This window comes from Nelusetta ayraudi, unplaced genomic scaffold, assembly GCF_046127955.1.
Source record: "Nelusetta ayraudi isolate G7.1 ecotype Tasmania unplaced genomic scaffold, CSIRO-AGI_Nayr_v1 ptg000127l, whole genome shotgun sequence".
In the NCBI taxonomy this organism is placed as follows: domain Eukaryota; kingdom Metazoa; phylum Chordata; class Actinopteri; order Tetraodontiformes; family Monacanthidae; genus Nelusetta; species Nelusetta ayraudi.
In genome coordinates, this window is record NW_027466177.1 from 1,951,930 (window position 1) to 1,975,870 (window position 23,941).

A 23,941-nucleotide genomic window follows, 5' to 3' on the forward strand; every position below is an offset into this window, starting at 1 on the left:
AGCACTGAAGAGTCACCCACTGTCCAAGCAGAGTTAGTTAGAGGCATGTTGGATATTGACCTTTGACCTTTGCAATGCACCGAGGACAAGCTGTTCTCCACCTCCGCCACAGACGTGTCCCTGTGTAGGTGTGAAACTTCCCTGCACCTTTAAGCATTCATGTTTGGATGTTTGGCGCTCGACTGTTGTATGAACTAAATGGACGAAAAGAGCAAACTCCACATCCCACAGATTAACTCCAGGCTCCTTTTACTCATTATGTTAATTTCAAAATTTGCTCATTTGCACACTGGCGCTTTTCTAATTAGCATTTTTTAGATTTTTGCAGCTTTCCCCGGCTCTCGTTCCACTTAGTCCATTTTTTTTTTTTGGCATAGATGTGAAATCTAATGAGCAAAATGGATGTAAAACAACAGGGCAATGGATTGAAAGTGGGCTGCAGTAAATCATAATTTCGTGTCACTTTAATGCAGCCGTGTTTTAGTTGCTGTAATGTGGCACTTTTTCTGCAGGGTCCGATTCCCTGGTGCTGCCTTCCGGTTCTACATGAGCAGCACAGGTCAATAGAGTCAGTTTCATTTTACTTTGCCCAATTTTTATTTGATTCTTTTTTTAGTAATCATATCCACGCTCTTTGGAAAAGAAATTTCTAGGACCTTTAAGTGTCCACCTTCATGCATATAAAATCTGGACACCTGAATGAAGCAGGCGGTAGCTAATCCACTCAGAAGTGCCACGTGGTGATTAACAAGGCCCACTGAGCCAAAAATATTAAACGCAGCTTTGCCCATCCTGGCTCATCATTGATTATTTTCTCAGAGGTGCCACAATCACACAAAAGCATATTGTACTTTAGAGATAACATGTTCGCCTGCCACTCTCCTCCTGATTCCGACCTGCAAATCCGGCAACCTCAACAACATCGATGTCTGGATCAGCCGCCGCGTGTGTGGGCAAACATTTAATGACCAGCCCGAGCTCTGCTGTGAATGAGCGGTAAACTACAGAGCATTACGTGGACAGGGGGCGGAGCCAACGGGCAGAAAATTGCGTTCATGCCCATTAACACGGCACAAAATAACTCTGCATCACACTGAAAATGAGTTCTCCTTACTCTCTATTTGGTCTCATTATACACGGCGAAGAAAAGAAAAGAACAGTCTGTCCCCAAGAGTCGTTTCTTTTCTGTGTATGACTGCGTGCATGGGAACAGTTTTTCTCCTTATCTCTGCAATGGCCCTCATTTCTCCGCTTCCCTATCTGCTTCCTCCACAGGAAGGTTGGGGGGAGGGGGTGGCGGCGGCTGTCAGAGGTCACGTCTCTAATAAATAAATTAGCGCGGCACACATCTGCGAGGCGAGCCATATGTTCGCAGCTCGTATTGTGCGGCGGTGAAACAGAGCAGTCGCATTATTTATGGTTTGTGTACTCTGGCGTCCAGCCGTTGTTGTCGTCGCATGCCGGCAAAGCGTGAAGTCAGAAACAGGAAACTGTGCAAAGTTAATGTCGCTGCATGATGTGTGTTGCGTTTCACGCTGCCTCTGGAGGCCTCAGTTCGTCTTGGTTGTTTAATTTATTCATTTGACAGGAACAATGCAGTCAAACATGCTGCATTTCCATCTTCCCTAGAATTGGGCAAAACCTAAGTACTGCATCGCAATAAAAAACTGGTAGTGGAAAGGCCTGAACTTCGAAAAACCTCCCGAAATATCACTAAAAGCTGCTGCGCTGCCCCCGATGGCCACATACAGGTCTTCGTCCGTGCATTCAGCTGAGAGCACTATTGACCGACAGTGCCCCTTAAAGTAGTTTAAGTGCAACTTGAGCAGCTAGTATATCCATTTTATGCTTTTAACATTGCGTAAAATACTTTTATTTGCTCTTAAACTTGAGGAAACCAGTCTTTTTTTTATTAAAAAGTGAACTTGATACTGTTTTATATTGAATCCCGCTTTGTTCCCGTTGCTGTGCTGCATGTGTGCGCGACTCCCGCAGGCTTGAGTGATGCCGTGTAATTGTCTCTCCCCTGCTCGGCTTGCAGGCTGCCAAGGCATGTGGGACGCCATCACGTGTTGGCCGTCGGCCAGAGTCGGAGAGGTGGTCACCATCACCTGCCCCACTTACTTCAGTTATTTCAACGACCACCACAGAGGTAAACGCTCGCTCCCTCAGTGCATGTCGATGTCTGCTACCATTTTCAGGTGTAGGAAAATCATTGGAGCTTCAGTTTTTATGAAAAAAAAATATCAATAATTTCGGGTTTAACTCATCGTCTTTCTTTTTTTCCAATGCTGAGGTACATTGGGGTTGAGCAGACCTTTTGATTTTGGCTCAGAGCCTCTGTGGACATTCAGAGATTTACATCCTGCCTTCGAGTGTTTTGGTATTTAAAAAAAAATTTGCATACAGTCGTGCTTGAGGACAAGGAAGAGGATGAAACGTCTTCATAAAAACGGAACATCAAAGCCATCGAGCCGGCGGTTTTAATATTATCTTGCGAGGACAGGCAAGAGTTATTAGCAATGGTCCAGAAAGCCCTCAGCACAACTCTTAAGAGGGGTGTATCGTAATTCATTTAGCTCATAAAAAATGTATGGCATGGATGAATCTAATCAAAAAAAAAAAAAATGCAACCTTTGACGTTTAATGTCTGTGCTCCTTATTGTAAGACTAAAGTGGCATCTTCACACCAGGAATTGCCCCAGAAGAATGTCACCCACGTTGCTGTTGACCCATGGATGTACATGGTACTGCAGCAAAACAAATCCCATGGGCCCAAAAAGCATTTTTCCCATAGATCGTAAGACAAAAAAAAAAAAACAGCTTTAAAACGGCTGACAGGACTGTGACCTGAAACGCGATTCACAGCAAATCTTTTTATTGTAGATTTTTCAGTTATGGCCTTTTAGCTGTTTAAAAAAATGATAAAAGCCAGAAAATCACCAGAAAAGAGTTTATTCCCAGCGTGACATCACAACGTCGCACGTGCTGCTGTGTCTCAGCTCGTTCTGATTGGCTGCAACCTGACGTGTCTGTAAGTGACGTTCTCCAGAATCGTTCTGATTGGCCAAACAGATCTTGTGAGTTACAGAAGCATGACGGGAAGTGACACGACTGCACATTGCTCGATGGGCCCATGACTGCGGAAGTCAAAAGCTTATTTTGGCATGTGCGGTGGGTGAGCAACTTCATTGAAATGAATGGGCCGTCATCTTGGAGTGTGGGGGTGTGTGTTGACCCTGCAAACTGACTGCTTGAGATAAATCAGGCGTTTCTGCAGGTGCGTCGGACCAAAAGGGGCAAATCCCGGAAAATCCGGGTTTACTGTGAAAACGGTACATTTCTGGCAGATGAGAGGCCAGATTTAAAATGTGCACATAAAACTCCAGCCCCAGATTACCGTCAGGGTCTGAGAAAACAAAACAAAACAAAAAAAATCCTTCCAGCTCAGACCGTAACCTTTATCTTGGAAGAGGCACAGAGGAGGAGGAGGGCAGAACAAGGCCTGAGTTGCCGAAACTAGATAAGAAAGAGAAACATCTTCCACTTTTAGTTCAGGCTCTTCCCAGACTTTGTCTCTCTTGCTTCCCTTTCATGCTTGTTTTATAGGTTATTTTAATGGCACCACCTAGAAACCTGATGTTGACTTTGAACTCCTTATTTATTAGATGCAATTTAATATTGTCTCCTTAAAAAAAAAAAGAAAATCCCTGTCGTCTAGCAATGAGTCCATCCGTTGCTTCTGTCCTTCATTCCACCCTCCAGACTGGAATGTGTGCAAAAAGTTCTAGAAATAAGCCCTCTGTGACATCACCGCCACCCAGGTGTGCGTCGAGCCCCCTGGGACCGCTCTGTGGGCTCCTTCTTGTTGTGCAATCGTGAGCTTGTGGAAGACGCAACAAAGAATCGTTTTTAGCTGGATGCTGTGTTCTGGAGATCTGGGGCACTTTTTGCATAATCTCACCGTGTGAAGCTGTACCGCCGGAATCCTGGATGAAAAGTAAACAGCTAGAAATTGGATTTTTATCATGAATAAATGTTTGCTTTTCCTGCCTACTCCCGCAACAAACTTTGAAGTTGTATTGTTGTTTTGCAATAACTTCTTGCGTTAATGGGTAAAAATAGGGTATAGTGGGTTTGGGTTTGGTGTAAAATACACAGGGCCTGATGGTCAGACAGCTTTAAAGTAAAGATCTATTCTCAACTTGGCCGCGGCAAATCAGACACATTTCCCAAAATGTTGCCTTTTCACGTGTCTGTGTTTCCACAAATTTTACATTTGGCCTCTTCGAACTTCTGGAAGCTTTGCAGGGTAAGGGGAAAAAAGACATGGCATTTCACACCAATTTTCAGACTGCAGTCCAAATGCTAATAGCTGCACAGTCCCTAAAAACGCTGGCGGAACCTGCTAATGTGTCACGTTCTTCGGCTCTTCTGGGACCGACACTACACTCACAGGCACTTTGCACCTGAAATAGTCTGAATTAGGCACCGTGCGAAATGTCACACTTCAAAGATGGAGAATGCAGTTATCCCTCCTGTGCTGATGGAAAGGAAAAGTACAAAGATAATGAAAAAAAATATGATAGTGCTGTTATTTAGCGTGTGCAAACTAGGCCACTGCACAGGCACGGTGTTTTTCAGAGACTGCAAACAATAAATAAATATTTATCTTGCCCCAAATACTCTTAGGTAAGCAATGTCCTCTTGCAGCTTCATTTGCATTTGTAACTTTGGAGTCTTTTTGTAGCGGAACTTTTGGTAGCATCAAAGAAAGTCTCAATTAGGTCTTTGTGTAATGAGGATTTGTTAGAGGTTGTTTTAATTAGTGGTATTTCATTGGGCTCAACGATAAAGCAGTTGCTGGGTTTGGTTGTTGCAATGCCAAGTAACCAATAACATTTTCAGTTGGAGGGAATTTCGCTCTGCAAGACTCTTTATACATGTATATTATTATAAATATAAGAGATTGGAATCTGTACACGTATTATCTTCTCAACAGACAGAAACACGCAGACAAATAGCAATGTCTGTAACTATGGCATATAACACCTTGTCCATGAGCCTTTATATGTCGTCAGTGAGAACATAAACATGTTTACGGCCAATATTTCATTGAATAACAACCCCTATAGCCACTGTGTCCCTGAGCACTGCAGGAAAGAATGAAAACGGCAGAAAGCCGGATCATTGGTTGCTCTACATTGTGTAGAAGGCATGTGATGACAAATATTTTCCTTAGCCCTCTGTCTCCAGAGGAAGAAAAGGATTGCACAGCAAGACACGACCTGGGTTTCATTCATCAGCCCAGATCTGTTGTGAATCACCCGAGATGCGAAAAGAGAAGGTGACCACGACCCAAGCCGGGGTCGTCTTTTTTTCCCCCTGTAAATGGCCCAGCTGCACTGCCAGCGATGGCACTTCCACTTTCTCCCCATTCGGCCCCATCAGGACCAGCATCACTCGGAGAATCATCCTTCCTGTCAGTGTCTCCCCGTCGTCCCGTGTGAGCGTGACGAATCAAGAGGAGTGCATTGTGACCCCAAAAAAAAAACAACACAAAAAGAACGACACGTATAACAGATAGTCCAAAAAAACCAACAATCTTTTCTCTGCAAAACAGGCCACTAGAAGCAGCACACAAGGAAGAGCTGGAAAAGATAGCACCAGTGCACTTTGCTGAATGACTCCCTGAATGAGTGAATTTGAAGTGAATCTTTCAAAATTTGCTTTTAAAATAATAACCCCAGCGCTGCATTGCCATTGTGGGATTTTACGGAAGATCCAAGCACATGATTTTGTCATTTAATAATTCTCAGACTGGATCTTAATGTTACTCCAAGTCTGATTGAGTTTTGGATATCAAGATGGAGGACTACAGTTTAAAAACGTCACCTGAAAATTGAGTTTCAGAAGAGAAGTCTTGAGCGAGCGATAAGAAGAATTATCTCCGACATGTGCATCTCTATGTGGCATCACTCCGCGCCCCGTAAGAAATAGATTGTCGCTTCACTCTTCTTAGCTTGCGCAGTGTGGAGCGGAAGCGACGACGTGTGGCGTGTATACGGTTGCTCGGATTAAGTTGAGCCGCATTCATCAAGATCACGCCACAGCGTCACGCTGTCCTTTTCTCCTCTTCATCCAGTGACAACTTGCAGCTGATCGTGTTACAAAACACCTCGTTTCAAGAGGCAGTCGTCTTCTGCTTCCTTTCAGGGCCGCCTTTTATCAGGGCTGAGTTGGAAATTAGCCTCAGTTAATTTCACTGCATGTGTGTGTGCGTATATATATGTATATATACATATATATATATATATATATATACATACATACATATATATATATATATATATATATATATATATATATATATATATATATATATATATATATATATATATATATATATATATATATATATATATATATATATATATATACATACATATATGAATAATTCTTTAATTTGTAGTTAATTTCATTTAGTCCATCCACTCTTATTTTAATTCCTGGCCAGCGTTGCCAGTCTGCCCCCGAGGCTCTTACAAAACGAATTTTTCCACTTTAAAGTCTCCTTCACGTGCCGTGAATGTGCTGAAACTGTTCAATCCAAATGAGATTTTTCCGTCCAGCGGACGTCCTTGTGCCCGGACGAAGCCACAGTGCCTCCAGGTTCTTTGCTGTCCTTTCCCGCTCCTCATGCAATATTCCGCAAGACGGCACTAAATCTTTCAGAGTGGCTGGACGCTCCACTTGGCCTCATCGCTGACTGTAGATTAGTTCGCAGACTTGAAAGCTTCCATTCAGGGTTTTTTTTTTATTATGCTTAATTTTTAATAGCAGGTGCATATGTCCTCTTAAATGGCTCATCATGGAAACCACAGAAGCGGGTTGTTGGAGTTTTGTGTGTGTGTGTGTGTGTGTGTGTGTGTGTGTGTGTGTGTGTGTGTGTGTAGTAGAGCCACACATCCATGAAAGGACCTGATTTAGCCGAGATCCTGTGCTAAACTGAGCACTCACACTGGTAGACTGTACATCTTGTACTGAAGATGGCACGTTGTGCAAGAGTTTGTGCTTAACTGCAGAGTGAACTTTCATACCGTGCAGTTGGAGGTCAGTACAGCTTTCTGTTACTTTCTGTTAGAAAAAAAAAAGAGAATGAATGAAAAATAATGTTAGTTGTAGTACACATGGTAGTTTTAATGGATCGAAACTCTGTTCCGGAACAATTGTGCCCAAAAGCATGAGATGAAAAAAAACATTGCAAAAGGGTGCTGCAGGTGCAAGAACAGTCACCGCTGTCAGTTTGTGATGCTAAATGGAGGGAGGCTAAAGCTACCCGTTTGTTCTCAATTCTAATTACTCTGTGCACTGTGCACAAAATAATGCAAACTTGTTTTTATCCAATTCCAAAGTGGGCTGGGTTAATAAACTTACACAGCAGCTGGGGCTCACATATGTCAGTAGCTGCGTTTCCATGACCCCTAAAATTGCGCAAAACCTAAATAGCGCAATAAAAAACTGCTGGTAATGGAAACACCTAAACTTGGAAAAACCTCTCAAGAGTTATATCGCAAAAGTGTCATGGAAGACATGACATCAAGTGGAAATGGCGCGTTATGTTTGGACGGAGGAGGACGCGCAATAGTTTTTACAGGTAATCAAAGCGAAAAATATAACAACCATTCTTGACAGCAGACAAACTTGTGCATGCGCTTCGTACCATTCAATGGAAGCACCTGCAAATCGCAATTGTACTTTGTCTTTGTTTTAGGAATATCGGCTTTATTTTGCGAAAAACTGTCATGGAAACGCAGCTACAGCTCTGAAACCTGCCGTCTTACCATTTTACTTACAGGTAGAATTTTCTGGTCGTAGAATCCTGAATCCACAGTCGCTCAGTTCTCTTTGAGGGGAAAAGGAGCGGGGGGAACAGAGGCGAGAAGCGACTGCTCAAAGCTCAGCAAAACCACAAAGGAAGACGGGGGAATAAGAAGCCAGGATGAGCCTTAAACAGCGGCTGCTGCGTCAGAGATCAGCGCGGATGCTGCTGTGCAAAATTACTTTTTCCCTGAGAAGGAATGGCTTGAAATTGGCACTGAAGAGTTTTCTCAGTCAACTCAAAATACCTGCAAAGTTTTGACTCCCCTTTGCAATTGCGCTGCATGGATCCTTTACAGGATGGATACCCAAGGTGTAGACCCGTTGGATCTAGCGTTAAGTTCCACTTGGCACGCCTCCTTATCTGGGCAAAGCTGTAATTTCGCTCTGAACCAGTGAAGACAGTGAGAACACGATACCTGTGTCCCGCTGAGTAGATATCGATCTCCGTCCGCCTCCAGCACGCTGCCGCATTCTGCTCGTAATTGGGTCTGTTCGCGACGGACCCCCATTGCACACGCCGCCGTCGAGGTGTCGTGTAGGTTAAGCCGCTCACGCCAACCTCCCGCGGCCCCACAGCTCGATGCGCGGCTGAGTGATTACCAGGAAAATCTCTGCAGTGTAACATTTGTAACCACGCCACACGTTGCTCATTTGGCTTTGTTTTAGTCATAAACCCCAAAACAAGACCGTCTGCTGTGGTGTTAATAGAGCGCCCTCAGTCTGAGAAACAGCGGGAAGAAGAGAATTATGCAAAACAAAGGCAAGGCAATTGAAGCATTAAAATTCTTCATGTTTTTCACTTCAGCGTTGAAAAAACACTGATAAAATACATTTTGCACGCGTACATTTAGCATATTCTGGGCACATCCTTAAATCTTGTTTAATCTCATCCAAACGTTCTTTCTTTTTCTTTTTTTCTGATTTTGTGGAGGATGAGAATGTCGATAACTGCGGCAGCCAACTGCTTTTCTGCCGGCGCTGATAACGCTCTTATCGATTGGGGCTCACTTGAGCAGTGCAGCGGTCTGCGCCTGGCTTCCTGGTTGCGTGCAGTGACACAACAGGTCGGAGGGACGAGGCGGCTGACTTGGCCGCAGTGAGACACGCCCATCCATGACGTGCATCCTGTGACGTACCTGTAGAATCTCGAAGGCTCAAAATTGCCAGCGTGAGAAACTCATCCAGCCGGTGGTTTCATTCATTCTGCAAGCTGGCTGCGGCACGAGTGTGGATGAAATGTGCATAAACCTGCAAAGAAAAAATGACTTTGGGGTCGCAACTTAAAATGCGACACAAGTTGAGAATCAGCAGTCTGCAAGACAAAAAAAAGAAGTGGTGCAGCAGCATTGAGCCTGTTATGCGCCAAGTGGTACCTGAACTACAAGAGCAGGTGTGAGCAAACTGTTAGAGTGGTGGGGCCACAATGGGTTGTAAAATTTGACAGAGGGGCCGGAGCTGGAGCAGATGGATGGAGTGGTTTGGTGAGCCACCTCATAGGAGGAAAAAAGAAGAAGTAGAAAACGGGCTTTAATATCAATTGAAAATGAACAAAAGCGTTACAAAAAAATATGTGTCTTTGAAGCCTGACATTATTTAGCTCTATTGAAATGACTCTTTAAACACTGAAAAAATAGATGGAGTACAGGTATTTTATGACTTGCTTACTGTTAATATCATTTCTTCAAGATTGAAAAGCTTAATGGGCCGCATCATTTTAATTCTCCGGAGGAGAATCAGAAGCCCAGCAGGTACAGCAAGCCACATTGTGTGTGTAATGTGTGTGTCTCTCCCTGCTTCTCCTTCCATTACTTCAATTCTCATGGTGTCGGCGACCCTGACGGCATTACTGCACAGCTCCCAGCGGAGGCAACACGGAGCGACTTCTGAAGCGAATCATCGAAAGAGAAATGCGCTTCCCGACCTCTCTGACCTCTCGCTTTTGTCCCCTCTCCCGGCCATCCCCGCCTCAGGGAACCTCTCCAAAACCTGCACCGCCGACGGCTGGACGGAGATGCAACCGTTTGATATCGCCCTGAACTGCGGATACACCATAAACAGCACCAGCGACGATGTGAGTGAAGGCAGCACGACACACACCTAATGGTCCGACTGTGAGCTCAGCTTTCGCGAACGCACCCCCCAAGGGGACTGGTGGGCCTGCAAAATTTAATCAGGGATGCCTGCGTATTTATTTGCTTTTTCATATCACACAGCAGATTGTCAGGTCTGTTGAGAAAACAACTGTATTGATTTGGCCACTCCGGAAGAGTTTGAGTCAGAAAGCGTTGTCCGCAATAATCTATCATTACTTTTTTGTTCTTTTTTTCCCTCAAATGGCCGAGATGTTCCGGAGAAACTCTATTCGATTTCCTCGCCTCCAGGGTGTGAAAGCTTGTTGTGTTGCCGACCCAATAACATGGACACAGATGTCAAAGGTTTATTGATGTCTTTGTCTCCAAAGAGATTGTTTCCTATTTATATGAACTGCTAATGATGGAGCCCTCACTCAGCACTCAAGTGACATAATCATCAACATCAGAGGTTATGATCCCTCTCTGGTAACTAAGATTTTAGTTTTAGTTTTAACCAAGACGGAAGACAGTCATAAATAACAATATATTTGAGGTATATAGGAACTAATATAATTCTGATTATGGTTATTATTATTATTATTATTATTATTTTTATTCTATTACTATTATTTAAACTCACTTCGCTCAGCAAAAGGAATCACATTGTTAAAAAAAAAATTCCTTGAGTGTCTCAACTTGATGCTGACAGAGAAGCGGCTTCAGACGAACGCAGGGACTCGTGACGTCCTGAGCGCTGGGCCAAGGTGAAGGGCTGCGTGCGCTGCAGCAGGTGGTAAAAGCTTCCCAATGGTACGGCAGCGTCATTAGTATGCCGCGCAGCGAGCGTCGACGGGGACTTGGCAGATGAAGTTCTCTAAAAGGAATTCGATGTCTGTCTGTCTTTCTTCTCTCTCTTTTTTTTATTTTTATCTGGGAGGCCCAGACCGCGCAGCAGCGCAGCACAAACAGGCTCCGGAAGAGCTTTACTGATTTTTCATCGAGACCCGTCGGTGATTTGCATTGAAGACGCTGAACTTTCTCGCGGAGGTTATTTTAGATGTGTTCGTCAAAGTGCGAGAAGGATCTGATCCAAGGGCAAATTAAAGGAGGAAGTGCAGAGCAGACCGCAAAGGTGCATAATAAACATCATTTCCAACTGCGTGTGTAGAAGTCTACACAAAGCATTTGTTGCACAAGTCCTTGCAAGTGAATCAAGAATCAACAATAACAATGAAAAGGCAGAATGATGTGCGAATGAAGAAGTCTCCAGCCACTCTCTCACTCTTTTTTTTTATTATTATTTTTTTTTTAACCCGGGTTCCTCTGCTGGATAATTTATGCTGGCAAATTTACATAATTGCATTCAAGCTTTGTTAAATGTAGTGGGTCTGAATCATTTCCAGGAAGTTTTTTGCCCAAAATGCTAATTTTTCTCAGGCGGTGTTTGGACAGCAGCAGTTCACAAGGACACGGTCGTGAATTCTATAATGAAACACATGGTCATTTTTCTCAGTTCCCGGGCGCCTGCTAAAACAACATGGTAAAACAGTGATTTTCACAGTAAACAGTGTTTTAAAACCTCAAGTATGAAAATGACTCTTCTGTAAATTGGCTCTGAAAAGTTTTACCGCTCTCAAGTTTCTTACCAATTTTTTCCCCCCTTTTTCATCAGGGAAAGTTTTTCTTGCAGGTGAAGATCGGCTACACCATCGGCCACAGCGTTTCCCTCGTCTCTCTGACCACGGCCATCGTCATCCTCTGCATGTTAAGGTACTTGGACACAGTGGAAGGTCTTTTATGAAGACTAGTTCGCAAACTATCCCCCATCCCTCCACTGTTATTTCTCTTTTTGGCTCCTCTTTTCATGTCCCTCCCGTATACTCTGCCGCTGTCATTATCACACCTGCGGCATATTTCCTGTCCCGCCAGCGTCACTTCAAAGTGTCTCCCCGCTTGGAAGCTTCTTGACTTTTGTGTTGCGCGTGATAAGGGAAGCCAGGGCCGCTGTGGTAAACAAAGCGCGAGCATGCATGCACGCACACACGCACACACACACACACACACACACACACACACACACATGCGCGACAGTGTGAAAATCACGAGCAGCAGGTTGGTGGCGGACGGCGGAGGTGGGGGGGCATCAGATCCCGTGGGAGCGAATGTCTGGCAGGTGGGTGGGAAGCAGAAGGCTGCCGGCAGCAGGTGCAACAGGCGGGGGTGGGGGAGCGGAGTTTCAAAGTTAGCGCTGATTACTGGCGCGATGAATTCAAGCGCCGTCGTGCAAATGTTTTCAAAGTGCCAAATGGTAACGTTTAGCAAATCCCACCGCAAATGGAAAGCCATGATGGTTGGTAGTTGTAAGCCTCAACATCGTGTTCCTCGTCAAATCAAGATTAATATAAATGTTGTGTGTGTACAATTCTCCACAACTCACACAGGTATCACGCAGCTTAATAACTATTCCAAGGCGTTGCAAACTTGGTTATTAATTGTAGGCCATCTAAAAAATAGCTTTTTAGCTGGTCAGGTGGCAAGTGTGTGTGTTTTTGCTGCTTTAACAGTAAAAGCATTTTTCCCAGTGTCATGCCAGAGGTAATGACAACAATATTTTGTTTTTACAACGCAACTGCAAACCGTTCTCTCCCGCTAATAGCGTCACAGAGCAATCACCAGCATTCGTAATATTATTGTTTTTTTAACGGTGATCTGAAGGTGCCGTGTGTGATGACCCGTTCAAAACAGTCATTGTGCTGTGGAGGAAATCCACCAAAGTGGTGACGCACAGAACTAATGACTTAATTCGCGAGTGTATTCTCTCTGCAATCTGCCTTTAGTCCAATCTATTTTCTCCAAGGACACGGGCTTATTAGTCTCAAGGTCGCAGTTATTGATTCGAGCATGTGTCTCTGTCTCGTCCATGATCTTTTTTCCCCCTCTCTCTCTCTCTCCTCTCCTCTCCTGCTGTGCACATCTCAGGAAGCTCCACTGTACCAGGAACTACATCCACATGCATCTGTTTGTGTCGTTCATCCTGAAGGCCATCTCCGTGTTCATCAAGGACGTGGTCCTCTACGAAGTGGGAGAGGTGGACAACTGCTCCACGGGCTCGGTCAGTTCGTTATCGCGGGTTTTTGTTTTTTGTTTTTTGATCCCTCGTTCTTTTTGCGTCTGTGGTGTTCACGTTCAAAAACACACATAAATATATGAGGTTTATCAATATAAACATGTAGATGCATATAAATGGACGTTGCTGTGTCGTATCCATCAAATTATTATAGAATGTAAAAAGGCTTAAATGTTAAGTAGTGGGGTGGTTTAGCTGCTGTCCATGTAGAATGTGTTTTGAGTTCATAATGGCACATGAACCGCCGTTAAACTAAGTCCTGGATCCTGAACCTGGTGGTGCAGATGAGGCGACGGCACCAGGACTTCCAGGACTGCGTTCTCCAGCTCCTGGTGTCGCGGTATGATGCATATATGATCATCTTTTCTTTTTTGCGGGGAGGTGCCAATCAAACAGGACTGAAATACAAACCTGCCCAACTGTCCACAGCTTCAGGTGCACTGTGCCACATTAGACTGCAGAGTTTGAACAGCTAAATCAGGCTCCGTGGGTGCGGAGGCAGGAGCTCTGAGGCTCGCCGCTGCGCATCAGAGCAAACAACTGCACCGCTATTATGCTCAATTATTCATTTCATCCAGCACCTGGGAGAAGTAGAAAACCTACTCTGCAATGCCAAATATAATTTTCATCTGACCATCCTCTCATTATCTCGTCGGTTCGATGCAGTTCAGAGATATGACTCGTGTGTCCTGTCAAACAGCAGTCGCCCAATATGCGAGGCTGTGCCCACCGTCTGGCTAACAGGCCATTTATGACCGACAGTAGACGGAGCTGCACTGTTTGGATGTGTTTGTCTCCCCCTTTGATCAGCGGAGGCCCTCCAGGCTGCAGTTAAGCCCGCAAACACGAGGTTTACGTTCCAAGCGGGAGCGGCCTCGGAGCGTGTTTATCGCCGCCTCTCCGTCGCGCTAATGGAGGGGTCGGGGTGACGGAAGCCAGCTGCAGCCTCGCGTCGGCGAGGAAACACGTTATTGAGACGCGTTTGTTGCTGCAGCACTCATCGGTGCGGCGTTCTGTTGGCTACTGGCGCTCTGTGTTTGTATACACTACCAGTCAAAAGACACACCTTCTCATGCAATGTTTGTCTTTACAACTTTCTACACTGCAGATAGATACTGAAGACATCAAATATATGCAAAATATATGTAACTATGCAGCAAAGAAAAAATGTTAAACAACTCTAAATATGCTTTTAATGAAATGTGGCTAGTTTTAGTTATTTTACACTTTAATTGTTTCCTACATAATTCCACGTGTGTGTTTATATGTAGTTTGATGCCTTCTGTGAGAAATGTCAATAGTCATGAGAATGAATGTGTATCTGTATCCCCTGCACCAGCGACCTGCTTTGCACAGTTGGTTGTGGTGGGCCTGCTCGTATCTATTGCATTCACACTTTCTAACCACGTGAGACGGGAGGCATTCCTTTAAAAAAAGAAAGAAAGAAAGAAAATTTCAATGCAATGCAATTGGTAAAAAAGGAAAAAGGCAGGAAGTTGCACAAGCCGCACACGGGTGCAATTATTTTTCCTTTGCTCAAAAGGCAGACTGGGAATCGGTTAATAGACGTTTTTCGTGCAAACTGAACCCGGGAGCAATAAAAGTGGCTGGATGCATGATAGAGCAGCGCTTATGCAAAAAATAAAAAAGCAAATGGGTGGAATTCCCATAGGAGTGACTCTTTTTAACATGCATATGCAGAGAAAACACTCGCAAACCTGTAAATCAAGACCAAGCTGGGAAATTGTGAGATTGAAGCTTCCACTCGCTGACACACAAACCAAAGCTCAGGTAGGAACCCACCACTACTGTGTGTAGTTGCCACCTATTTTTTGTGAAATTCCAGGGCAACCGCTTGAACCATGCAGTCCCCTCCCATCTCAGATTTCCCTCTCATTTTACATGTTCACTGCCTTCAAATCCTCAACTCCTAAACTTCAGCTCCTCTCTTGCGACCCAGTGCAGCTTGACCCCTTTCAGAAGACGCCATCGGTCTCTGCCCTGGAAAATGAGTCATGTCTCATCACGTCTTGTTGACTTGTCGGCTTTCCCTCACGCTGCGCTCTTTCATACCTCCCACGCCAATTCATATTTCATATCGATTTCAGTCTGTTGTCTTCTGGAACAGGGACACTTTTCAGGTCAGCCCAGAGTGTCTTTGAATGCAGCATTCGCTGCTGCGTGTTTCAGTGACCTCAGATGATGGAATCCAGAGGCAGGAATGATGTAGGAATGTAGCGAGACTGATACACCTGCAGTTGCCAAGACTGACTGAGTGATGATGATGATGATGATCCTTGCGGTGCAGAATTGAAGAGGCTCTGCAGCCTCCTGTGAATGACAGAGACGATGAAAAGGTGTCTTGTCAGACACCCAGAGTTTCTTTTTTGAAGACAATTTGTGAGTAATGACACTCTTTCTTTTTTACCGCTTTGCTCTTTCTGTTTGTCGCTTGACTGAAAAAAATGAATAAATGCATCAATAAAAGCGCTCTCATCCGTTTCCCCCATCCGACCGACGCGCTTCTGCTCGATGCAAATTGCACTCGGCCTTTCTCACCCTCTCACCGTCCCGCGAACGTGCCTGACGCGTCTCCTGTCGCCAGGGTCCTTCCTGAAGTGAGCGGCGGATTGATTTTTTCCCATCAGAGCGCTGCCTCCTCTCATCCTGAAAGCAGGCCTGTGCGTTGTACTGACGGGGGCGGCCCCGAACCCGTGAATCGAGGCCCTCGTAAAGCGCAACATATTAGCGCCATTAGGAAAATGATCCTTTTACACTTGTGTGTTTTGAACGTCCCAGCTCTGGTGTATAATGTGCTGCTGTTGCTTTCAACCAACCAGCGGAAAACAGGTGATTACGTGATGTTTGTGTGGATGTTTGAGAGTTTGGTCTCGTCTCCTGCTCACCGACGGGTTGTTTTTTTGGGGGGTTTTTTTGGCACTTTTTTTTTTAACTTGCACGCTCTGCAAAGTGAATGTGTACTTTTTAAATGGTGCAGCTGGAAAGCATGTGTTTCCATAAAAGGAAACAATAACAATTGTATTTCTTCAATTTATTTCTCTGTTTAAATATTGCACATTTAGACAATATCTAAACTTTTTTTTAAATATTGCACATTAGCCGCGTTCAGCCAAAATCCAATTTTTAGCCCACCCAGATTGAAACCTCATGGCTCCTTTGTAGTCTGAACAGTCACACATCACATCAAATCCAATTTTAGCAACACGGATTAAAACTACCTTCGGGAGGTCGTTTCAAATGGCATTCGTACAGATGCGTCTGAACCAGTGGTTCTCAAACTTTCTCTGTCACGCCCCACCTTGGAGAAAGAACATTTTCTCATCTCCTCACAAAGTGCAGAGCATAGCCGCGCTTTCAGGGCTCTTGTTTTGATGAAATTGACCACATCAACAACATCAGACATGCAACAACATCACATTTTCTACCTGCCACACGGGATGACGTTGAGCGTTGCGTGCGCTAAGTCATAATATCGCGCCAGTCGCGGCGTAGATCACGTACTGATACAAAGGTGTTTGCTTTCCATTTGGACACTTTGCTAAAAACAGTGTGGATGGTCAGCCCTAAAGATCGGATTTGGGAAGGAATCTGATTTGAATCAGATTGGCCTGCAGTCTGAACACAGCCATTGAGTATCTCAGCTCTGATATAGTTTCCTGTGCGTGATGCTGTGTCCACACGCAGGTTGGCTGCAAGGTGGTGATGGTGTTCTTCCAGTACTGCATCATGGCTAGCTTCTTCTGGCTGCTGGTGGAAGGCCTCTACCTCCACGCCCTGCTGGCCGTCTCCTTCTTCTCGGAGAGGAAGTACTTCTGGGCTTACATCCTGATTGGCTGGGGTGAGTGTTTTCCCTGTCCTTGGGCAGGAGTTGGACGAGACCAAAGATGATCTGCGGCTGATATAATAAATAACTCGAGCCTCGAGCTGCAGCTTCTCAGCCTCTTCCTCTCCGTCCCCCAGGTGGTCCGGCCGTCTTCATCACATCTTGGAGTTTCGCGAAAGCCTACTACAACGACGCAGGGTAGAGGAAATAATAAAGTGCACACAACACTGGAAGGGAAGCCGCTTTTCTTTTGCATCAAACGCAACATTTTTGGACTAAATTCTGCATCTTTTCCCATCAGGTGCTGGGACATAATAGAAACCACAGATGTCTTCTGGTGGATCATCAAAACTCCAATTCTGGCCTCGATCCTGGTAAGCTTGTACGAATCGAGCGCCTACTAACTCTGTCGCCATCCCATCAACATCCACGCGAGCGGAGCTGTCAGACTCTCACTTAAGATGCTTCAGAGCGAAACTAATCACCCTGGGGAAAGAGAAGGAGAGAGAGAGAGAGAGAGAAAACAAAACACCAGGCTGACGCGATGTGCTTTCAAAGTCTCTTCAGCGATCAACCAGGAGTCTGTAAGGAGAGCCAGGAGAATAATGATGACAATTGATTTCACTCGGCGACGGCTCTTCATTCTGAGCCGCTTGCATTTTGAACGGCTGGACTCACAGCGCAGTTCAAGAGCGACGCTGATGCGACATTCGATTGCAGCTACTTTCCAGACTTTTATTAGTCGCCCTTTTCTTTTAAATGGTCAGAAACCAAACTATGTCTTTACCCTCATTCTGGTGTGTTGTTTTCCACTCGCTATCATTTTTATCGTGTTAATTAAAAGCCTTTTAATTGAATCCAAAATTTTACCGGATAGGCAGCCTAACTAGTTTCAGATATAACGATATATTTTTTGCAGAGCATTATGAGGATTATCAAGCCACGAGTTTCCTTCTCTGACAGGTGCTGACGTCAGTCTTTGCAGCTCTTTGCACAGCAGGTTTACTGGTGTTCTTTCCGGTTAGCATCAACCTGTCAGCGCTGTCTGCTCTCTCCTCTCGCTCGCTCTCTCCCTCACTCTCTCTCTCTCTCTGCGCGGTGGCAGCCGAGCAAGGCGCCGAGAGCATGTCCGGGACGTTTTGCTTGCGTGAGAGCGCCGCCGTTGATTGATGGCAATTTAGCAAATCCATTGGGTTTTCGCGTCTGCCGCTATCTCACAACAAATCAAGTGTGAAAAGCAATGAAAGCGGTTTCTTTTTTTTTTTCTTCCCCTCGTCGTCTCCGCAGGTGAACTTCATCCTTTTCATCTGCATCATCCGAATACTCCGTCAGAAAATCAATTGCCCCGATATTGGAAGAAATGAATCCAACCAGTACTCGTGAGTGGAATTCCGTCTCCTTTTTCAGAGTCAACAGTCTGCGGACGTTGGACACGTGATATACGGCGATATGAAGCGTCACCTTCGGGAAATGACTGCAGTCAGCAAAGTCGTCCTACTGCTGGCAGCATCTTGAAACAGAGATTTACAGCGGTGGAAGCTTTTTCTTCCTCCCTGAGACAACAAGCAATCTCATAAGCCAAACGCATTGCATTGCTAGTGTGTTTTTCCCCACACACCTTTTTTTTTTCTTTTGGCACTGAGCCCAGATGTAAAAGTTTAACATGGTTGCAAATTTCTCTGCTGCGTGTTTTACATCCACATCAAATCTGGGTTTCGCCGCATCTGCAATTTGTTTTTTCCCCTCCTCCCGCCTCCGTTGCTGTAGGAGGCTGGCCAAGTCCACGCTGCTCTTGATCCCCCTGTTCGGGATCAACTACATTGTGTTCGCCTTCATCCCCGAGCAAGTCAAGACCGAGCTGCGGCTGGTTTTCGACCTGATTTTAGGCTCTTTTCAGGTAAGTAAGTCAGGAAGTAAGTCAAGTAATCTCATCTTCCACCTGTCGAGGTGGAAGTTTGGCAGCCCCATCCATTCCCCAAGCAAAAAAATTTTTTTTCAGCTAAAGATTAGTTGAACTGTGAGTAACGATTTGGCCTCCCACTGCCAACCTGTGATTGTTGTATTTTGAAGATAAAAAGTGAACTGCAGCGGCTCCCCAGGCGCCGTCACCACTTTTAAACCCGGGGAGTTATTCCAGTCAGGGCGTCATAAGGAATGATGGTGCAGCAGCAGCAGCAGCAGCAGCAGCAGCAGCAGCCGCAGCAGCAGAGGCTACATCACAGGGCACTTCTCCCAACTGCTCGTGATTACAGTGCAGCTTCACAAAGCCATCCAGGTTGAAAATTATTCAACTTGTTTCATTGGTCTGTCTATCAGTCTATCATCCAATACTTTACTGTCATTCGGGTTTGTTTGAGCTGGTTTATCTGACAATAAAACAGAAAGGAGATAACATTATTCTAACATTGCTTAATCCTGAATTCAATAATCAAGACGTAATATTCCAACAAAGGCAAATCTACTCCAAACAGTCGTTCAAACAGCCAGGTCCTTTGTTCTCAGGAAAAAGGGGTTTTAACGCAGTTTTGCTGACTTCCTGAATAGACTCTGGGGCTCCGCCCTTCCAGGAAGCAGTGGATGCAGGTAGAGGAAGTGGGAAGGAAGAAGGTGGAAGGTGGAGGGGATTTCCCACAGGGTCGCACGTGTGAACGAGCTCTTTCTCTCTTTTTCTCGTCCCCCCCTGCAGGGCTTCGTGGTTGCCGTGCTTTACTGTTTCCTCAACGGCGAGGTAGGCAAACATACACACACACACACATACACACACATACACCTTGTCATCTTTACCTCTGTGATCCAGGCACAGACGCAGCGCTGCAGATGCCGCTTCTCTGTGATACTCTGAGGCTAAAGTTTTTGTGTGTGTGAGTGTGCGGCTCTGCCCATTCATCACCTACATCCGCTCAGCCTGGGAGGCAGGTCTGAGTCACCAGCGCCGCTCCGGCCGCCTCTCATCCCCTGAAACTCGCTTGCCGGCGTAGTTTCAAAAGAATTGGCTTCTCGGCAGCGATGCTTTCAGAGGCTCTCGGCGGACACATTAGTCATGTTACCCGCGATAGCAGCCTGGCAGGGCAGGGCTGGAACCTGCGCCGCTCGAATTTTAATCAGCCGCGGTTTTTGTTTTCTGGAATTGTCGGGCGGCAGGCGGGCGAGGAGCTCAAAAAATAAATAAATAAACAAAAATAGGCTGCGGCGTTAGAAATGGCATTAAGTCATTACATTCTTGCCGTGACTAATGAACACAAAGGCTTTGAGTAATCAGTAGACTCTCGATGACGAGGTTCATCCATAAAGTGATTTATGGGAACGTCATGGTTGGAGCACCAGGACTCAGAGGGAGGAGTGAATAATCTGCTTGTTGTTAATATTTAGCACACAAACACTCATTAATAACCAAAGTGACAGCGCTGTCAAAGTGTCTGTCATAACTGAGATGCTGAATATTGGTTCCGCTGGATCCTGCCTTTTTTTTTTTTTTTTTTTTTTTTTTTTTACTTTCGTAACTTTTGGATTTGCTCTCCCTTGTATTCTTTCCACCTCTGACGGCCTTCGCTGCCTGTAATCCTTTTTCAATATTTGTCCTCCTGCTCTGAGGACGGCAGCCTGCTTCTCATGCAGTGTCTGAAAGAGTCTGGATCAAAAGTCTCTCTCACAGACGTCCCCGCCAATGACGTTTGGTTTGATCCTTCAGCTCACACATTTTGGTGCGTTTGCACAGAATTGAGGATCCCGGTTTTGTGTCGGCAAACATGTTTAACAGCTTAGCCTGGTTTCAGGAAGCAGTCTCAGCCCTTCCAGTTTATTGGAAACTTGATTTGACCTCCTCAAGAAGAGGATATATACAGTGAGCATATCCCAGGATGCAAAAGGACTTCTCTTTGGGAGTGAACCGCATGGCTTAACCTGAGAACAGAACAAAAATAAAACATTAAATATAAAATCTTGGGCTGTTTCTATACATTCTGTGATGATTTGCCTGCGAAACAATGTCAATTTTATTTTGGGACATATATATATTTAAATATATGCACCAACTCATGCTGCAGTCCTTGGTTCAACATCTTTTTTTCTCCGCCGCTCTGCAGGTACAAGCCGAGATCAAGAGGAAGTGGCGACGGTGGCACCTGCAGAGATACATGAGGTCGGACACCAAGTACCAGCACCCGTCCATCGGCAGCAGCAACAACTTCAGCACCCAGATCACCATGTTGACGCGGTGCAGCCCCAAGACTCGCCGCGCCTCCTCCTCCTGCCACGACGACCTGTCCAGCATATGAGCGGCGCCGGCTGGGACCCCCCCGCCCCCCCCACACACACACACACACCAATACACTCTCTTACACACACACACACACACACAGACACACACATCCATGCTGTGCCCAACACTCTCCTGCCAGTCACTGGGCTGGAAAGTCAATGAATGTTTTTTCTATAAGACAGACTCACACACTCCTCTTCATGTTGCGATGACTTACAGCACCGAGGTTGCTTCTCATCTCCACTGCGGGGCGCAAGCGAGTCGTTTTTCCACACTAGTCGGTGCTGAGGCGGATTAGTGAGTGGCTCGGCGATGTTTTGGTCGGCTAAAGTTTACCACACGCACAAATGTCACCCTTCAATGCAAACTCACACTCTGGTGTCATCATATGAAAAAAAAAAAAAAAACCTCTTAGTGGATTTCATCAGCTGTGACGTACAAGGCTGCTGCCAAAAGCATAGCAAGTAGGAGAGGCGTCTTTTAAAAAAAGAGAAAGAAAGTACAAGTTAAACTGCATTATTAATGTGTTAAGGTGTGAGCAGCACAGGCAGAGACTCATCATGGAGTGCGTGCATGTGAGGACAATGCGTATTGACGTGCGCACGCGGACAGTGGAGAGAAGGTCTCTGCAGGAGACTGGGCTCTGGCTGTCTCGTAGACGCGCACACACACACACACACACACCCACACACACAAGGCAGCAGCAGCAAACTTCATTAGCATAAATGCATAGCAGCTGCAGAGCGGCTGAAGCCCTGGCAGTGATGTTGATTCACTACCTCTGGAGTACAAACGCCCTGCTTTGCCCTCTTCTGCTCTCCTCTCATCTCCTTTGCCCTCCTCTCTGCTCTTCCTCTCCCCTCTTCTCCTCCCTCCTCTCCTTTCCTTTTCCCTCCTGTCTTCTCCCCTCCTCCCCTTTCCTCTCTTCTCATCTCCTCTCCTCTCTCCTCTCTCCTCCTTTCCTCTCCTTTCCCTTCCTCCATTCCTCACCTCTGCTCCTCTCTGCCCTCCATCCTTCTCTTTTCTCTCTGGGCACCACTTGTGAAACTCACTTACTTTTTTTCTCTCTTGCTGTTCCTCCGAGGGATCGTCTCACGTGGTCGTCACGCACACAGGCAGCCTCACGTGGACACCGACACCATGGATGGTCGTCTGGTGATGCCGTTTGCTCTTTAAATCGCACTCAGCCCAGTTCAAAGTGTTCCGCCGCTTAAGCGTCCGACAAGAGGAGGTTGACACAGCCGACAGCCAGTGTGCAAGAGGCGCTTTTGATGTGGCGCCGCCGTAAATTGATTGGAGCTCGACCCTCCAATTTCCTCTATTTTATTGTGTTTCATTGTATTTTATTTTATTTTTAAAAAAAAAAGCTATCTCTCTCAGTCAGATCTGAAGCGTGTGGGAGTGAGGTCAGACCGGACAAGTCGATAGAAAGCGCCGGTGGAGCTGGCGAGGCGTCCTTAAGGGGGGCGACTGGCTCTGTCACAACCTCCTTATCGCCGTGTCTTTGACTTTGAACGGCGCCTGCAATGCATGTTTACGCCAAAGGGAGCATCGAGACGGAAAGGAGCCGTTCTGGGGACGGAGGAGCACAAGGCCTGAGTGCAGCTTCAGCACGGTTCAATGCCGTGCTTGGGGTGGGGGGGGGGGGGGGGGGCGTCTGTTGCACACTGGAGGAAGAGTTTTCAGATTATGTTTGTTGGTCTGATGAACAGGGTTGATGTCTCTCTTTCTGCACAGGCCATTCCAGCATCTGCTTGAGCTTAAGCTCAGCATTAAGTCTGGAAGGTGGATGAAACAGAAGTTTGTCTGCTCTCTTGTCGTTTCTCGCCACAGTGTGCTTTACTGTCAACACAGAGACTTGACTTTCAAGTTCTCTCGTCGCTTAAAAAAAGCTTTGCAAGTCAAACGTCCTGCAAGCTGTGACCGCAAGATAATTGTCTCATTTGCTGTTGTTTGTTTGTTTGTTTGTTTGTTTTTCTGATGCAGATATAAAAGCAATGCCAGTCCTTCTAACTTCTAACTCTTCAAGCTATATTCCCGCCATTTGTTTGGTGTCTTTGGTTGGCTGTTAGGAACTTGTGTGACACAATTCAGGCTTTCAAATCCAGTCACGGTCAAGTGTTGTGGACTGTTGTGTTTTTCAGTATTTCGCTAACGTGGCATGGCTGTTTCATTTTGTATTAATCCGATCATTTCAAAGTATTATTAATGACTGCGAAAACGAGCGACTGGCGGTGTTAAAGTGCAAAGTGTTCATCTGCAGGTTAGATATTGTGCCGTGCCAAGTTTCAAATGTATCCTTTTTTTTTTCGTTTTCAATTGTGTTTTATGGTGCAATATGTGTCTTTATGATTATTATTATTATTACCACTACTTGTGTTGTATGTAAAAAGCACCAGAAAACTTTTATCTCCAAGTGTATGAAAATAAATTATTTAGAAATGGTGCAAAAGTTGATTTCATGTCTAAAATAAACTCTTCATAAACTGCCGTTAGCCAGAATGTATGTGTTTTCTGAAAGAGGGACGAAGCCAATTTTTCCGGGAAAACCACAAGCAGTCCGTGTCAGGTGCAGTTCCGGGAGACAGTTTTTCGCTCAGCTGCGGTCAAAGTGACCCGCAGAGAAACCACAACATTACATGCGAAGGGCTTTTAACTTGACAAAGCCAGTGTGACCAATGCAACTGCTTGAGGGGGCGAAAATATCATGCAAAGGTCCAACATCTTTGCAAAAATCCCCCTTTATCATCATTTGC

The 23,941-nt window shown here is 45.5% G+C and overlaps 1 protein-coding gene across 5 annotated transcripts in view; it reads left to right on the forward strand.

Moving 5' to 3' along the window:
- vipr1b (vasoactive intestinal peptide receptor 1b) overlaps positions 1 to 21,802 on the forward strand; it is a 38,820-nt gene extending 17,018 nt beyond the window's left edge. For 3 of the 5 annotated variants that reach the window (XM_076050504.1, XM_076050506.1, XM_076050505.1), the window contains 11 exons: positions 2,042 to 2,152; positions 9,855 to 9,955; positions 11,629 to 11,726; positions 12,936 to 13,068; positions 16,789 to 16,942; positions 17,065 to 17,125; positions 17,229 to 17,301; positions 18,215 to 18,306; positions 18,695 to 18,824; positions 19,614 to 19,655; positions 21,010 to 21,802. In XM_076050504.1, coding sequence (XP_075906619.1) covers positions 2,042 to 2,152; positions 9,855 to 9,955; positions 11,629 to 11,726; positions 12,936 to 13,068; positions 16,789 to 16,942; positions 17,065 to 17,125; positions 17,229 to 17,301; positions 18,215 to 18,306; positions 18,695 to 18,824; positions 19,614 to 19,655; positions 21,010 to 21,201 — 1,187 coding nt within the window. In that variant the 3' untranslated portion in view covers positions 21,202 to 21,802. Of the gene's footprint in view, positions 1 to 2,041; positions 2,153 to 9,854; positions 9,956 to 11,628; positions 11,727 to 12,935; positions 13,069 to 16,788; positions 16,943 to 17,064; positions 17,126 to 17,228; positions 17,302 to 18,214; positions 18,307 to 18,694; positions 18,825 to 18,997; positions 19,203 to 19,429; positions 19,511 to 19,613; positions 19,656 to 21,009 lie in introns of all 5 variants that reach the window. The other 2 variants (XR_012929395.1, XR_012929396.1) reach the window with 2 other exon arrangements.
- Positions 21,803 to 23,941: the final 2,139 nt, after the last annotated feature.